This window comes from Malania oleifera, chromosome 3 (assembly GCF_029873635.1).
Source record: "Malania oleifera isolate guangnan ecotype guangnan chromosome 3, ASM2987363v1, whole genome shotgun sequence".
NCBI classification, from domain to species: domain Eukaryota; kingdom Viridiplantae; phylum Streptophyta; class Magnoliopsida; order Santalales; family Ximeniaceae; genus Malania; species Malania oleifera.
Window position 1 is genome coordinate 74143031 of NC_080419.1, and position 18978 is coordinate 74162008.

At 37.7% G+C, this 18978-nt stretch overlaps 1 protein-coding gene across 1 annotated transcript; it reads left to right on the forward strand.

Annotated features, from left to right (window-relative positions):
* Positions 1-685: 685 nt before the first annotated feature.
* LOC131151021 (leucine-rich repeat receptor-like serine/threonine-protein kinase SKM1) lies at positions 686-6066 on the forward strand. Its single transcript, XM_058102179.1, has 3 exons — positions 686-852; positions 1390-4112; positions 5410-6066. Exons 2-3 carry the CDS (start codon positions 1439-1441, stop codon positions 5790-5792), a joined length of 3057 nt encoding a protein of 1018 aa, XP_057958162.1. The 5' UTR covers positions 686-852; positions 1390-1438; the 3' UTR covers positions 5793-6066.
* The last annotated feature ends 12912 nt before the right edge of the window (positions 6067-18978 follow it).

The window sequence follows — 18978 nt, forward strand, 5'->3', positions numbered from 1 at the left end:
GACCATAGGTTTGTGAACATATTGCTCTTATGAGGAATACCTAGGAGATAAATTTTAAAAATTACCAATTCACCCCCCCCCCTTTCTTGGGATCACGGTAAAGCTAACATTCATGAAAGGGTTGGATATTTTAAGATTGAAAGTATATTAATACAAGCTTCTCTCCGTTGATCAAATATAAGTTTTAAGAAACATGATTCCTTTCTCTTATATTTATCTTTCTTCTATTTCCATTTCAATTCCTTATTTTTCTTTTCTCAACTATGCAAAATAAGATTTTTTTTATTATCCAAAAAACAATTAATGCATTACTTTCAATGGAAATTAATAAACCCAACAGTATATTGCTGTGGAATTGATCATTAACCAAGTACGTAAGTACAATATTCAAAGCATGCGCAATGCCCCATCCACATGCTCACGTATAACTTTTTTAAACTTTTCAACGGTTACAGAAATTCTGGTCACAATCCAAAGTCAGTCAAAAGAGTATTTTGGTAATATCCGACAAGATCAGAGGCTTTTCCAACATCTGTCCCTCCTCGCCCTTTTAATCGTTTCCCCTCAAAACCACACTCTAAAAGAATTAGAGGTGCAATTTCGTAATTAAATCACAATTCAATGCCCGATTACATATCCTAAACACTCCATCTATATATACAGTCACTCGTGTCTTCCACTGCTTCTCAGGTCTCACCTTAAGCCGCCCCTGGCTTCCTACAATAGTTCACAGCCTCTCTTTATATTCTTCTTGCTTCTATTTCAATCTATGTTTCTCTGTTCCTGTCAAAGCCTTCCTCAGTTTTTTTACCTTTTCAATGATGATCAAAACCAAAATGATGACGCTTTCTGGTATGTTATTAGACTCTTCACCTAAGCTTCAATGTCCATTTTGCCATAAATACCTATCTTCTTAAATTTGATTGCCTTAAATCTAATCCGTTCCATACACATATACATGCATGCAGTCTCTCTCTCTCTCTCTCTCCCTCTCTCCTGGAAAAAACACGCACATACACCCACCTGTACATTTCTACCCATCAAGCTCAAGAGCCCATTTTCCTGTCTTTATTTTCGCTCTATGGATTTTTGAAGAATAAACATATGTGAGCAATTAATCAAAATTTTAAAAAAGAAAGAAGGAAACAAAATATGTGTAGTTGCGTTTGATGACATATCAGATTTAGTTCGCAAAGATACAGTGATTACTCATTTTAGTGGTTAAATGAAAGAGTTTTTTTAATTAATACTTATTTAATTGCTTTGGAGGTGGATGGAAAAGGAAGAGCACTATTTTCTTGCGTCCTTTGTGTGTTGGGCGAAATGGATTTTGTATTGAAAACTGTGTTTCAGGTATTAACTTGCCTTTTTCTCATCGCTTTTTACCAGCTTCAGATCCAAGGTATGAGAGCAAGTTTTCTGTTGGTGGACAAACAAAATGATCAACTGTGTTATCAGTTGTTCTCATCACTTCAAAGACATCTTCTCTGTCATTCCGTATCCATATGACATAGAAACTACTTCACTTGTAGAGATGGTGGTCCTCAAGAAAGGATCAACTGGATTATTTCGCCTTCTATTCTTCTTCTTTTTCTTCTCCTTCTTCTCCTTCACTCTCGGGGACTCCGCAGGCAAAGAAATAGACCTTCTTCTATCCTTCAAAGCTTCTGTCCGCGACCCGTTTCGGTTATTTGCCAACTGGGATCCATCAGTCTCGTTTTGCCATTGGCATGGCGTCGCCTGCCTCGACAATTCATCGGTATCTCATGTCATCGGAATCGAACTCAGCGGCAAGAATATCTCTGGAAACATTTCTGCATCAATTTTTCAGCTTCCCTTTGTGGAAACCATCAACCTCTCCAACAACCAGCTCTCGGACAAAATCCCGATCGACATGGCGTCGTGCTCGTCGCTGCGATCCCTCAACCTCAGTAACAATAATTTAACTGGTCAACTTCCAATCAGGTCCAATTCTCTCTCACACCTTGAGGCCTTGGATCTATCAAACAACATGCTGTCTGGCGAAATTCCTACGGAAATCGGGATGCTTTCGGGACTCAAAGTTCTTGATCTTGGTGGGAATTCTTTGGTGGGAGGAATTCCGAAGTCTATTTCAAATATCACAGGCTTGCAGTTCTTGACCTTATCTTCTAACCAATTAGTTGGTGAAATTCCAAGGGAATTAGGCCAAATGAAGAGCTTGAAGTGGATCTACTTGGGATATAACAATCTGTCGGGCGAAATCCCGAAGGAAATTGGTGAGTTAACTTCTTTGAATCACCTTGATCTTGTCTACAACAATCTCACAGGAGAAATCCCACCATCTCTTGGAAATCTCAGTGATCTTCGGTATCTCTTTCTCTACCAAAATAAGCATACCGGTTCCATTCCTCCATCCATTTTTGGCCTCCGCAATTTGGTTTCACTTGATCTAAGCGATAATTCGCTTTCCGGGGACATCCCGGAACTCGTAATTCACCTCGAAAAGTTGGAGATTCTTCATCTCTTCTCCAACAATCTCACTGGAAAAATTCCGAACTCTCTATCTTCTTTGCCTCGTCTTGAAGTTCTTCAGCTATGGTCGAATAGGTTGCACGGTGAGATTCCGAAAAACCTTGGGGAACAAAACAATCTCAGCATAGTAGATCTTTCCACCAACAATCTCTCCGGAGAAATCCCCCAAACCTTATGCAACTCCGGCCGTCTCTTTAAGCTCATCCTCTTCTCAAACTTCCTCCAAGGCGAAATTCCTAAGAGCTTAGGTCGCTGCAAAAGCTTACGGCGAGTGCGTATTCAAAACAACTGCCTCTTCGGGAAGCTGCCGCCGGAATTCACCAACCTCCCACTGGTCTACTTCCTTGACCTATCGGCTAACAATTTATCCGGTACAATCAGTGACTGGAAATGGCATATGCCGGCGCTTCAGATGCTGAACTTAGCAAGAAACGGATTTGTTGGGAACTTGCCGGACTCCTTTGGTACTAACAAGTTGGAGAACTTGGACTTGTCAGAGAATCAGTTTTCCGGGACAATCCCTTCTCGTTTTGGAAACTTGTCAGAGCTAATGCAACTGCAGCTGAGCAGAAACAAGCTCTCCGGCGAAATCCCTGATCAGTTATCTTCTTGCACGAAGCTTGTGAGTTTAGATCTCAGCCACAATCAGCTGAATGGCGAAATCCCACCAAGTTTATCCGAATTGCCTGTACTCGGCAAGCTCGACTTGTCGGAGAACCAGTTATCGGGCAAAATCCCACAAAATTTAGGAAAAGTGGAATCACTAGTTCAAGTGAATATCTCTCACAACCACTTCCACGGGAGTTTACCCTCCACCGGAGCCTTCCTCGCCATCAACGCTAGTGCAGTTTCCGGCAACGAACTCTGCGACGGCAACGAAAGGAGGGGCTTGTCTCCATGCAAAACTGCCAAGAATCCCATTTGGTGGTTTCTCGTCACTTGTCTTCTCGTGGTTTTGGGGTTGCTTGCACTTATTGCCTTAGCCATCGTTCTCAGTCAGCGGTGTAAAGAAACGGAGCTTAGAAAAAGAGTGGAAAACGAGGATGGAATATGGGAAGCACAGTTTTTCAATTCCAAGGTGTGGAAAGCTGTAACCATCGACGATATCGCAACGTCGGTACGAGAAGAAAATGTTGTTGCAAGAGGAAGAAGAGGGGCATCGTACAAAGGAAAGTCTGCGATTGCGGACGTGCAGTTTTTTGTAAAGGAGATGACTGAGTTTAACTCAAATATTCTCAGCAGTACGTGGACGGAGATGACAGAATTCGGCAAGCTCCGACATCCAAACATAGTGAAGCTAATGGGAATCTGTCGGTCGAAGAAGCTTGGGTATTTGATTTTCGAGTTCGTAGCGGGGAAGAATTTGGGTGAAGTACTGAAGGATTTAAGTTGGGATCGCCGACGAAAAATTGCCACTGGGATTGCGAAAGCTCTACGGTTTCTGCATTCTTATTGCTCACCGAGTGTTCTCGTCGGTGACATGTCGCCGGAGAAAGTTATGGTTGATGGATGTGGTGAGGCTCGCCTGAGATTGAACCTTCCGGTGATGGTTTGTATGGATTCCAAATCCTTCAGTTCTTCGCCGTACGTCGCCCCAGGTACTTGAATAATTTGCCCTTCTTATTTTTACCAATTACGTCCTTGTCGCAAGCAGTATTTAATCCGCTGCCTGTGGTTAATTCTACAGTCACCGCAAAAGTCAGTATTCTAATGAGGAACAACAAAATTATTTGATACGTTAAAATTAATATATTTTTATTGTGTGTATAAAAAAATTATTATAATTATACTTATTTCAATTCATACATGTTTTAAAATCCATATTGATTATGATTTATACACTCATCAGAGAGATATTGAATTTATATTTATATTAAATTTAGATAAAATATGATATAAATATATATTAAAATTTGTCAAAATTTATCCAAATCAAAATTTCAGGTCCAAATTACATCTTGTCAAATGCAGTGTTAACACACTCAAATTAATTTGAATTTTTTTGGTTTTTATAAATAGGTCTCATATTTAGAATATAATATTTATATAGTTATGGAAATGGCTAATTCTTTGGTCTTAGGTTTTCACCTCTCCTCTGTAATGACCAAGCAATCTTAAAAGTGAAATGCAATTTTCAATTTTAGTACTAAAACTTAAATACATAGTTATGTTAAATCAAAGGTTAGCAAAAAATTAAGTAGGTTAATTAATTTGAAGTTATTTTTTTAGTTGTGAGGTAGAGTTCAAGTTTTGGGCTTTCTTAATTTTTAATGACCTGTCTATCTTTCCTAATATTATTAAGAAATATCAACTTCTAAAAAATTAGAATAGGTGCTCAATTGTACTTAGAATTAGTAGTATTTGTTAAAATTACTACCTTAACTTTTTAAAAATAATTTTTATAGGCCCATGACATAAAAATTATCGAATATTACAATATGTGTATACTGCAATTATTATAAGATCAATTAAGTAGTGTTAGTATGAACTTTGAAATTTAGTTCTAAATTTGTATGGTTTAGATGAAATTCAATAATATTTAGTACTATACTTTGTTAAAACTTACACATATCTTCTAAAAATTGTTGGAAACCACTTATAAAAAAGTGCTTTTCTGAAAAAAAAAAATTTTTTTTTGAAATTTTTTATGTAAAAGTAGTACGATATTATTTATTATAAGTATTTTTCATAAAAATACGTTTTTTTTCAAAAAAAAATATTTTTTTCCTAAGAAAAAATACTTTAAATTTATATATATATATATATGTATATATATATTTGAAATTAGCATTCATACAAGTGTGGTGGTGGGCATTTTCTTCTTCTTTGTGTATATTCTTCCTTTCTTTGCGAAAAATAAAATGTTCAACATACATGCATATGCTTCTACTGCAGAATGTAGAGAAACCAAAGCAAGCACAGAGAAGAGTGACATATATGGATTCGGGCTCATTCTGATCGGATTACTCGCCGGAAGAAGTCCGGCGGATGCAGAGTTTGGCATCCACGACAGCATCGTTGAATGGGCCCGGTACTGCTACTCAGACTGTCATCTCGACACGTGGATAGATCCAACGATCAGGGGACATGCGTCATCCAACGTGATTAATCAGAATGAGATGGTGGAGACCATGAACTTGGCTCTCCACTGTACCGCCACCGACCCCACTGCTCGACCGTGCGCCGCCAACGTCTCCAAAACTCTTCATTCAATTATGAAGTCCTCGAGATCATCATGCGTCTCCGGAGGCCTCAAATTTTCTCCTAGTTTTTGCTAGCTGATGATCATATCCCCATGATTTTGTTCAATATCTTTTCTTCTTCTTCTTCTTCTTCTTTTTTTTTGGTTTTTTCCAGTTTGAATTTAAGATCTAATTAAAAGAGTGTTACTGAGATGTTTTCTTTGATGTTAGATATGATGGTGATGACATGCATGCTGCTACTCATGAGTGTAAAAATGTAGATAACGCTAAACTCCTTTGTATGAATTACAGCTTTTTATCCGAGAATAATTCATTTATATTTATTGTATATTTATTTTTATCTTTCCTTTCCACATTATTAGCTATGCTAGCATTTGGAATTTCAATTGCAGTTTGCAATTATATATGCCTTTCTGGTTTGTAGAATGGAATCGGATAGGAGGGGATAGAATGCAAAAATTGAAGTGATGAATTCAACCCCATTTCTACCATATGTACCATTCCATTCCTATGTACTTTTTCATTTATAGAAGTTTAGTGTTCCAATTGTCTTTGTTGTCGGTCTAATAAGGTTTAATCTTATTTGGATGATAACAAATGAAGATATTTTAATTGTGCTTTCAAGTAAAATTTCAGGTATAATCTTCCTTCAAGCACAATGGTTAAACTTGATAAAGATTGGATGAAGTTCAACTTAAATTCATATAAAACAAAGTATCATCCAACTCCAGTGCCTCATAACTAATCACATAAGAGGGATCTGGGACGTATTTTCTTAACATGGAAACGTGAAATATATTGTGAATTTTAGTCAAAACCGGCACAACTTGTAGGCAATTGGACCCATTCTTTCAATAATCTGAAATTGTTCAATATACCTAGGACTCAGTTTACCCTTCTTCCCAAATCTCATAACTCTTTCAACGGTACCACTCTCAGAAACACGAGATCCCCAGTGTCAAACTCTAACTCTCATCGACGAGTATCTGTATAACTCTTCTGCCGACTCTGTGCTGCTCTGATCCTATCTCTAATGAGTCTGAATTTATTCAGAATCTACTATATCAGCTCTAACCCCAATATCTATCTTTCCCCAATTTCATCCAAGTACAATGGAGATCAACACCTACTGCCATATAATACCTCAAATGGTATCATCCCAATGTTGGCCTAATAATTGTTATTATACGCAAACTCAACTAGTGACATAAATTGTATCCAACTGCCTCCAAATTCCAATACACATGAACGTAGCATATCTTTCAATATCGGTATCATTCTCTTTATCTGCCCATCTGTCTAAGGATGAAATGATGTATTGAATGATAACTGAGAACCATGGCTCCTTGCAAACTTCTCTAGAAACGGGATGTGAATCTTGGGTCTTGGTCTGAAACTATAGATATTAGCACGCCATGCATTCTAACTATCTGCTGTATATATAACTCTGCTAGTCTGTTTAAGGAGTAATTAACTCTGATAGGCAGAAAATGGGCGTCTTTGTAAGTCAATCTACAACTACCCAAATGGCGTCCTATCCATGAAGTGTCGGCAGTAATCCTATAAAAAAATCCATCGCTATATGCTCCTACTTCCACTCAGGAATTAAAGTGACTGTAATGATCTCAGCAGTCTCTAATGTTCAGCTTTTACCTACGGGCATGTCAAACACTACGCTACAAACTCGACGATCTCGCTTTTCATTCCGCTCCACCAAAAAGACTCCTAAAGATCCCTATACATTTTAGTGCTACGAGGATGTACCGTATATAAGGATCAGTGCACTTCCTCTAGAATCACTTTCTTAATTTTAGGGTCAACAAGTATACACAGCCTGGTACGAAGCCTCAAGGCTTCATCCTCTAAGATACTGAAGTTTACCTCCTAACCATCCTGTACTTTCTCTATAAGATCCACTAACTCCACATCACTCCTATGAGCCGCTTTGATTCTTTCCTGTAGAGTTGGTTATAGTACCAAATTGGCAATAATTTCCTGGTGATCGTACTCTACGAGTTATATCCCAAGTTTCTCCAAATCCATCTAGACCGAATGTTGTATTGCCACTATAGATACTGATGCACCCACTGATTTTTGGCTCAAAGCGTCGACCACCACATTAGCCTTTCTCGGGTGGTAACTGATGGTACAATCATAATATTTTATTAGCTCCAACCATCTCCTCTGCCTCATGTTCAATTCTTTTTACATGAAAAAGTATTTCAGACTTTTGTGATCGGTAAAAATTTCACACCTACCCCCATAGAATAATGTCTCCAATTTTTTAACACGTAGACCACCGCTACTAACTCCAGATCATGGGTAGGGTAATTCTTCTCATATTCTTTCAACTGTCAGGAGGCATATGCTATCACTCTCCCCTACTGTATTAGAACACAACCGAGCCCTTTATGCGATGCATCACTGTAAATCAAAAAACCCTCTTCAACTAAAGGAATTGTCAACACCAGTGAAGTGTTGAGTCATTGCTTCAACTCTTGGAAGCTCTGCTTACATTCATCAGTCCACTCAAATTTCACACATTTCCTGATCAATCTCGTTAAGGAACCCGAGAATTTAGAAAAATCATCAACAAACCTGCAGTAGTATCCAGCCAATCCCAAAAAACTTCTGATTTCCTGCACATTTTTCGGTCGTACCCAGTGTACAACCGCTTTAATCTCACTCGAATATACTGAAATACCATCCCTAGATACCACATGTCCAAAGAAAGTAACCTACTTCAGTCGAAACTCGAACTTCTTGAGTTTCGCGTACAATCTTCTTTCTCTCAACACTTGTAGTACTATCCTCAAATGTTCCTTGTGCTCCTCTGGGCTCTTTGAATATACCAATATGTTATTACTGAATACTACCACAAACTAGTCCAGATACTGGTGAAAAACCTTGTTCATCGAATCCATAAACACTGCTGGAGCATTTGTCAGTCCAAATGGCATAACCAAAAATTCGTAGTGGCTATACCGAGTCCTAAATGTTGTCTTTAAAACATCCCGTGATACACTGGGGATGAAATACTTAAAAATGATTTGATGTTACTACCCATATCAACAAGGTGCACCTTTTTTTTTTCGGGAGCCTTCCCATAAAAACTCCACGGTTAAGCGTGTTTGACTTGGAGTCATCTTAGGATGGGTGACTTTTTTGGATGTTTTCTCAAAAAGTGTGTGAATGAGGAAAAAACACACTGAAAGGCCACGTGTTGATCTGTGGGGCTAGTCATTAGTCTGATAAGGCCCACCCCCTATTGTCTAGTCCAGGTAAAGGATGAGAGATGTAGTGCTCTTTGGTAGACCCAGTTTGGGGCGTTACAATTGATATTAGAGCCATTACCCAGCTGGAAGTGTGATGAGATTCACATCATCTGGGTTTGGAAATGTGGATTCACAATGAAAACGTTACGTTCTATAAGTGGGGGAAAATGTGATACATGTGGAAGAAAGAATTAAAAAGGATTTGATGTTACTACCTATATCAACAAGGTACACCTTTCTTTTCGGGAGCCTTCTCATAAGAACTCCACGGTTAAGCATGACTGGCTTAGAGTGATCTTGGGATGGGTGACCTTTTGGGAAGTTTTCACAGGAAGTGTGTGAGTGAGGAAAAAACATACTGAAAGGGACACGTGTTGATCTGTGGGGCCAGTATTAGTCTGATAAGGCCCACCCCGCTGTTGTCTAGTCCAGGTAGAGGAGGAGAGATGCAGTGCTCCCTAACAGACCCAGATTGGGGCATTACACATCCTTTGCTCTAACTTTCACCTGATGATACCCAAATCGCAGATCTATCTTCAAGAAAATATATGTCCCTTGTAACTGATTAAATAAATGATCGATACGGGGAAGTGAGTACTTATTTTTGATAGACACTTTATTAATTTCTCGGTAGTCAACGCACATTCTCATCGACCCATTTTCTTTTTCACAAACAGTACCTGCGCTCCCCAGGGCGACACGTTGGGTAGAATAAATCTCTTGTCAAACAGTTCTTGTAATTGGTCATTTAATTATTTTAATTCTGCTAGTGACATTCTATACGGCGCTTTTGCAAATTGACGTTGTCCCCAGAATTAAATCAATAGTAAACTCCACCTCACAATCAGGAGGTAGTCCCAAAAAATCCTTGGGAAAAACATCGAGAAAATCCCTCTTTACCAGGATATCCTCTAACCTCAACTCCCTTTCTGATATTTCCTTCACATAGGGCACATATCCCCAGAAGCCCTCTAACAACAATGGCCTCACCTGAATGCCGGATAATAACTGTGGTGGGGTGCGCACACAAGACCCCACGAATCTGCACTCCTATCCCCTGGAGGTCTAAACACTACCTCTCTCTGATAACAGTCAATACTGGCATAGTGTGCAGCTAGCTAGTCCATCCCCAGTATCACCTTAAAGTCATGCATATCTTGGACCACCAGATTAGCTAATAAAGACCTCCCTTGAATGCATACTGGAAAGTTCTCAAGTACCTTTTCACATATCCCCATAGCCCCTGTTAGCGTAGCCACTGAAAAATTGACACCAAACTGCTATGTTTCTAACCCATAAAATTTAGTAAATTCTTAACTAATAAAAGAATGAGTTTCCCCTGAATCAAATAAAGCAATAGCTGGAGATGACAGAATTGAAATTGTACCTGTCATAACATCTCTCGATGCCTCAGCATCCCTTGGTGTCAGCGCATAGACTCATGTTAGGGCAATATTCCTATGTTTTCTGCCTCGAGGTGCCTAATGACCTCCTCCGTATGGTTTATAAATAGGCGCAACAAATGGCAGTGTTTGGAAGTCCCTCGCCATGTGCCTAGGCTGATGGCACTGATAACAAACAATCTCTATGAATCGACACTCACCTGGGTGTCTTTTGTAGCATGTGGGACAAGAAGGGGGCATCTACCTACCTTATACTACTCGATCTCCCACTACCTATCTATGTCCTCCTTTGCTATCCTACCTCCTCCAAGGCCCTCGACTGGACCCTACCTAGAAATCTGAAGGCATGGACCTTTTCCCCTAACTTTGTGCTGCAGTGCCTTTCTGAAGGCCACTCTCAATCATTGCAGCTCTATCCACTACCTCTACAAATGTCTGGGCCCAAAAGCCTATAACCTGCTCAAATAAATTCTATCTCAGTCCCTCTTGAAACTTCCTCGCTTTCCTTTCCTCATTAGTACCAAATACGGAGCAAACCGAGACAGCTTAAAGAATCTAGTTGCATACTGTTGTACTGTCATCGGTCCCTACGTCAAATGTAGAAACTACACTGCCTTCGTGCTTCTGATAGTAGCGAGGAAATATCTCTAAGAAAAAATCTCCCTGAAGTGGCTCCACATCACCACTACAGGGTTAAGTCTCTACTCCTCCAACAGTATCGCTGATCTCCACCAGCGCTTTGCCTCCTCTATCAACTTAAATAACGCAAATAGTACTTTTGTGTTCATCTATACATGGGAGTAGTGCCATCATGTCTTCTATGTCTTAGACCCAATTCTCAGCCATAAGTGAGCCAGCTGCCCCATAAAATGATGGGGGTCTCACATACGTGAATTGCTCAATCATGCAGTTCTGCTCTCCTGAACTTCTAGCCATCTCTGACATCACCTGCTGGGTGACTCTACGTAACACTGCATCGGGGTCTCCGCCCCCCATACTGGCAAGCCCTGCACCATCACCCCCAATATGTGCACTACCACTCCTTGGATCCATCCTACAAAATGGTATAACACAGTCTTAGAACTCTATCATCATAACTCACTAACACACCCAATAGCTAAAACCCACAAGATATTCTGCTATAAACATTTCTCTTAACATTCTCAATCCCCATTTAAGAATCAATCCTACCACTTAGAAACAAGAACCGGTGATAGTATCCATGGTTTTCTAGAAGTTGTCACCCTAGGAAAAATACATAAATAACCACGGAACACCTACCTCCAATCCTAAATTCCAATCTCATCATCTAATAGTAACTAACTTATATCTCAATCTATATATCAACTATTTACATCAAAATCCATTCCTATACTCTGGTATTGTATTTCATTGTTTACTAAAGTCTGTAGAACCTAGCAATCTAGGCTTTGATACTAAACTGTAACGCCCCAATTTTCATATCATTTTTTCCATATAAATACAACATATAATCACATATCGGCCACGTCAACACCTCTAATACCACACAAACATAACTCGACCCGAAAGGGTACCAGGTACATAGTCATTCTCAAATACATTAACGTAATAGAGAAAGTCATCATATATATGTATATATATGCATATATACCACAGTGAATACACATACCAGAGTACTAACCATCCATGTATACATGACTAACACATTCCCAAAAAGAAATACAAAATTCTTTAAAGGAATCATCCATCCCTAGCTCAGAAAACTCACCTTGTCAACTCAGGTTATCAACTCCTCTCTATCTTGGAGCTTTATCACCAGGTCTATCTTGGTTTTTTGAAATATTTAAATGATTTGGTGAGATACATCTCAGTAAGACGAAATAAATTATCTATAGTGTGTGGCAATATGAGTTTCATTACATCATAGCATATATTCATTTCAGTGATAATATCTTCTGAGAAAACATACCATTTCTACTTATAATCATATTGTTGAATTAGATGTAATCCCAAGAAGGGGGTGAATTGGGTGTTTAAAAATTCTTTGAAACTTATTTACCACTCAATCCCTACTTATATGTTTACCAATGAGTTCTTATTACTTAATTAATTATGTGCAATTCTATCCAACCTATACATGTAATATAAACAATTTAAATGCAGTGCTAAACGTAAAGAACAAAGGGAAGAGAGAAGACGAACACGGTTTTTATGAGGTTCAGCCGACTTGGCCTACATCCTCGCCTTGAGCAACCACTCAAGAATTTCACTAAATCCCTGCTCCTTAAATTGGGACGAAGCTTCCCTTATAATCCACTGCTTACAAGAGGCACAACTCCCTCCTACTCCGCTTCTTATAAGAGATACAACTCTCTCCTTAAATCCCGGTTTATAAGCCGAACTGTGAATACAATGAAATCTGAAACACTCAAAATTGCTTCCAACAAAAGCTCGTGAGTACAATTCAAATTCCTAATACATTAACATATGATATAACTTGAAACTCAGAATGTATGAAAATGATACAATCATTTATGTATGATATGCTTCAACACATAAATCCCTTTTTATCAAAAACTCCCAAGTAAAGAAATATTTGAAACGCTTTGGAGTATATTAGGGTTCTAGTTCACTTTGTAAAGATGCACAAATATTTCTAATGTGAACTTGTTAAAAGATTTATCTTGAATATTTTATCAATCTATATCAAAAAACTCTCTTTCAAATATTTAACCACAACCCGATCTTTGTAATATGCAAGTATCTATACGATATGTAATTCAAAGATCAAAATACTGAGTATAAGGTTTTCCAAACAAAATATCCCTCAATAAAATAAACATTTATGAATACCAAGGATATATATTCAAGTGTTTTAATATATCTAAAATATGAATCCTTTAACTGAATACACACTTGAATCAAACTATTCAATCAATGACAAAACCTTAATCAAGTAGTGACATTATCCAAATAATCTATGTGAAAATATACTCACTATCAATCACCCGACTTATTTCAATAATAGATTTTGAATTAGAAGTTCTTTGAAAAATAGATATACTCTTGAATCAAACACTACTCAACCAATAGCTAAAACCTTTCCCAAGTAATGATCTTGTTAAAAAAAATATTTATATGTATATGCACATTCAAGATCAATTTCTCTAATGATATTCAATAACAAGTTTTGAGATGAGAAGCTCTTAAAAAAAATAACTTGAATCACCAAACCTCAATACCAAGATGAAATACAAATTGTATACGTGAGTTCTCTTTTGGTTTTCTAAATTGATTTGCTCAAAGACGATGTGTAGAATGAAGTGCAAGCAATCGTATATCAATCAACTCAAGTTTCTCTATTCTCTTTCAATAAGATGTGTTCTTCTCTTATTGTGTATCTTAGCTTGGTTCTAGGGTTTAGATATTTAGTATTTATAATGTCTTACCCTTAGGATTGATCTCAACCGTTGGATCAAAGAAATAGCTCGCGAGTTCTTTTAATAAAAATCAAAATTTTAAGTTTTCCCACAAGTTCAGGCGACCGAAGTGACTCGGCCAACTTGCTATGTTTCCCATTAATTCTTCAAGCTACCAAACTTAATGTTCAGGCTCCTGAAGAAATTCTTCAGGTGACTGAGGTTGAGTTAGGCTACCAAAGTGCCTTTTTCTCAATTTTTCTTTTCTAATTTAAAAATATGCTTTGCTCTCTTTCTTGGGTCTTTTATAAAACATATTTTCCATAATTTTAAAAGTATTTCTATAATTTTAAAAGTATTTCTAAGTCCATGAAATGCATGAATCCTGAAGTCATTCTAAGTTATGTTGAGCATCAAATTAAATCATATGACAATGTAAATACATAAGTTCTAAATACTCATTCCCAAGATGTTCTTGAACTTTGCCGCTTGCATCTTGATTCTTGTACTCTTTGATTTCCATGGAGCTTTCCAAAATGTGTCAGCTTTACTTAATGGCTTCCATGACTCATTATCTTTCTATGCATGCTTAATATAGGTCATGTTCACAAACTCAATACACAGATCAAATACCAAGTGATTTGTCGTTATCAAAACGGGATTGAACTCGTAAAGTCAACACATATAAATATAAAACACAAGCTTTATTAAGCTTTTAATTCAATTTCCAAATTCATTACATGCAACCCATATTTACCAGTGAAATTCCTAAGAATAAGGAAGATTACACGCCCATACATGTAACTCCCCTCTACTCTGATATCGTTTGTATCCTTGCCTGATTAACTTGGGTTTGGCTACAACTGATACTCATCAGGGCACTCACCTTACTCAGTAAACCCTTAGGTTGAGTGTTTTACTTTTCTTTAATTATTTATTATTAACTCATGCTATATCATTTCTCATTTCCATTCTCATTTCCATTTCCATTTCATTTCCATTTTAATTTTCATTTTCATTTCCGTTCCATTTCAAATTCCATTTAGCTCATTAGTGTCCTTGGTTACATCCGCGTTTGTAACTTATGGCTGCCCTGAGGATATTTTTCACGCCATGTTCACCACATGGTTGAGGTTGCTCTCCATATTTTACACTATGCTTCCCCCCATGGTCAAGGTTGTGTGGCTTGAAGGCTGGACCTAATCGCGGTTGACCTACTCGGTTAAATCAAAATAATCATACCATATACTCATCTATAGTACGAATGACCTGCCATATACCATGATTCGGACTCAGGGGGCAAAACTACCCTTCTCACTGGCTCATTCGAACTGCCATGCCACACGCTCCACGAGTCTGTGTGGTTGTACTTAATCACCACTAGCAATGGTACCGTGCTCATTTCAACAATATATATCCATCCATCAGGGTTTCATTTCACATTTCAATATTTCAGAATTGCAGCATTTCACAATGCAATTTTTCACATTTCTAGTATTCTCATTTCACATACGTATTTCTATACTCACGTTGCAATATTCACATTTTTCGTATTCACATTTCAATATCCATATTGCAATATTTACATTCTCATATTCACATATCAGTACTCACATTTCATCATTCTCATTACAGCATTAACATATAAATGCTTCGTTTTCAACATTCTCAACTCATTTCATCATTTCAATAATATTTCATCAATTCAATACTCATTTCATCTCATAATAACATATACATATCTCATTTCACATTATTGAACATTTCTCATTCAAACATTTCCATATTTCATATTTCATCATTTCTCTGAAGATACTTTTCAGTACATATCACTTTTCATCATCTTTCACATTTCAAATCTCATATTTCAATACACATTTCAGTATAAAACATATGCCACACAAATTTTCATCTGATACTCATATCATAATAAATTTTAGGTAAAATATTATATTTCCCTTTTTCATATTTCTTAACCAAAAATTTTCAAGAAATATTGCTATAATTTATTCCCCTTACCTGACTTATTGAGTGGTCTACTAACAGCCTAAATTATACGCTCCACAACATTCACAACCCTAAAGCCTAAAACTCATTCTTCCCCAAATTATTCAACATAACCTCCACAATATTGACATTTAGTTTTCCCTAAGCTTTATATACTCCAAATTAACATTAAAACTCCAAAATAGTCCACTTACCCTGGTTTTGGGATGGTGCCCCAGAACCCCAAACTGAAAATTTGCTCCACCTACATTGTAGAGAATCTTCCCAGGAACCTAATGATGGTTCCTGATTATCAATCCAGGCTTTAGAGGAGCCAGAATCGAAGAGAGAGGGTGGAGGGGTTTGTAAGGTTGAGAAAGATAGAGAAATTTAGTTTTGTTATAAGAAAAAAAATGAGCTTGCGAGACTTCTTATCTCCCTCACTACAGAAAAAACCATCAACGATTTTCTTCACTGTTCAAAAAACAGTCGGCAGTTTGGGCTTTAACCCGCCCATTTTCACAGCTTTACCAATTTTTCCAGCCCAGGTAAAAATAAACCATCGATGGTTTTCTGCGACCCTTAGCAAACCGTCAATGATTTGAACTTTCCAAACTGAATTTTCTTCTTTTATTATTTTTCTTATTATTTGAAATTTCCCGGGTCTTTACATTTAGACCTCATGAGCCTGGAAGTTTTTATGAACAGATTTTGAACAGGCAGTGTAGGTCTAGGCAACTGATGACCCCTAAAACCTCAGGCACCTAGCCCTATTTCAAGTTGAAAAATTACACTCCGTTTAGAAGGATCAGGTGACTAACCCTAAAGCTTCAGGTGCCTGACCCTCATTAATGACTATTATTTTAAAAGTTTTTAAAATTCAAATTTATATTTCTTGTGCCCGAAATTTCGTATAAAATTGGAAAACACTTCAAGTAACTTGGGCAACATGAATTAAACACATTTTGAGCCTATAAATACATAATTTCTCAAATTAAATCTATAGGACAATTGTAGCCACTTTACATTCCTAAGTGGAAATAAGATCATGTTTCCATGGACTTCATGTCAAGGTTACCGCCAGTGCAGCAGGGACAAAACGTTATATGGGTGGTTGTAGATCGACTGACGAAAACCACTCACTTTATGTCTATTAAAGTCAACTATTCTATGGATAGACTGGCATAATTATACATTCAGGAGATACTGCGCTCTTATGGTGTGGCAGAATCATATAAAGTTCTTGTTTTGTTTGACATAGGTGCCACCCATTCATTTGTATCATCGGGTTATGCTAAATTATCTGGAATTGAGGCACAACTATTAAATGTAGATTTGTCTGTTGTCACACTGACTGGATCTATAGTGAGGTACAGAAAGGTGTTTAAGAATTTTCTAGTGGCCATTCAGGGGAAAGTACTACCAGTTGATCTCATGGTATTAGACTTGCAGGGGTTTGACTTGATATTGGGTTTGAACTGGTTGGTAGCTAATCATGCCAGCATTGACTGTCATCAAAAAGAAGTGATTTTAAGACCCTTGGGAGAGCAGGAATTCAGATTCATGGGATCGCGGGTGTGCGCCCCACCACAGTTAGTTTCAGCTTTATAGGTGAGGAGGTTAATTCAGAGCGGGTTTCAAGGATTCGTAGCTTATGTAAAGGACAAGCCAGAGGGAGAATTAAAGCTTACTAATATTTCAGTGGTTAGAGAATTTCCAGATTTTTTCCGAAGGAGTTACCTGGCTTACCATCTAATTGAGAAATAGAATTCGCAATTGATCTGCTTCCAGGGATGACAACAATATCAAAAGCGCCTTACAAAATGACTCCAACAGAATTGAAAGAGTTAAAAGATCAGTTGCAGGAGCTGTTAGAAAAAGGTTTTATCAGGCCTAGCATGTTGCCTTGTGGAGCACCGGTTTTATTCGTGAAGAAGAAAAATGAGACCATAAGGATTTGCATTGATTACAGAGAAATAAACAAAGTGACGATAAAGAATAAATATCCTCTTCCCAGAATCGATGATTTATTTGATCAGCTCCAAGGGACTCAAGTCTACTCCAAGATTGATCTCTAGTCAAGTTATCATCAGGTGAGAGTTAAAGTAGAGGACGTTCCGAAGACGGCTTTCAGGACCCATTATGGGCATTACGAGTTTCTCATTATGTCGTTTGGTCTGACGAATGCATTGGCAGCATTTATGGACCTGATGAACCGAGTGTTCCATCAGTATCTGTACCAATTTATTGTGGTATTTATAGATAATATACTGGTCTATTCAAAAATTTTTAAAGAGCATGAACATCATCTGAGGCTAGTGTTGCAAGTATTGAGGGAAAGGAAGTTGCACGTGAAACTCATGAAAAGTGAATTCTAGCTAAAGAAGATCGTTTTTCTAAGCCATTTGATATTCAGAATGGTGTAGCAGTTGATCCACGCAAGGTAGAGGCAATGATAGATTGAGCGAGGCTAAAAAATATTCAAGAAATTAGGAGTTTTCTAGGACTGGCAGGGTGTTACTGGCGTTTTGTGGATGGATTTCCCAGATTGTCAGGTCCTTTGACACAGCTTACAAGAAAGAATGCGAGGTTTGAATGGTTTGGTGAATGTGAGCAGAGCTTTTAGGAGTTGAAACAGGAGCTGGTTACTGCCCTAGTGTTGGCTATTCTATCAGGAGAGGATAGATTTATTATTTATAGTGATGTGTCTCAAAAGGGGCTCAGGTGCGTGTTGGTGTAGCATGGGAGAGTTATTGCTTATGCATCCAGGTAACTTAAATAATATGAGAAGAACTATCCTATGCATGATTTAGAGCTAGCTGTAGTGGTGTATGCCCTCAAGATCTGGAAACACTATCTTTATGGAGGGAAATGTGAAATCTTCACGAACCATAAAGGTTTGAAATATTTCTTTACTCATAAATAATTGAATATGAGGCAAAGAAGATGGCTGGAACTTACTAAAGATTATGACTGCACTATTTGCCACCACCAAGGGAAAACAAATGTGTTGGTTAATGCACTAAGCCAAAAGTCAGTGGGAGCAGTATTGTCAGCAGTGGAGATAACACCCTATTCAGATGGATTTGGAGAAGTTAGGCATGAAGCTAATGGAGGGTGATCACCAAGCATTCATTGTCAACCTTGTGGTACAACCTACTTTGCAGGAAAGAATTAAAGCCGCCCAGAGGAGTGA

Coding starts and splice junctions, on each gene's coding strand:
- LOC131151021 (XM_058102179.1), top strand. CDS start 1,439: ATGATCAACTGTGTTATCAGTTGTTCTCATCACTTCAAAGACATCTTC. Junction 4,113..5,409: donor TTCGCCGTACGTCGCCCCAG/GTACTTGAATAA, acceptor CTTCTACTGCAG/AATGTAGAGAAACCAAAGCA.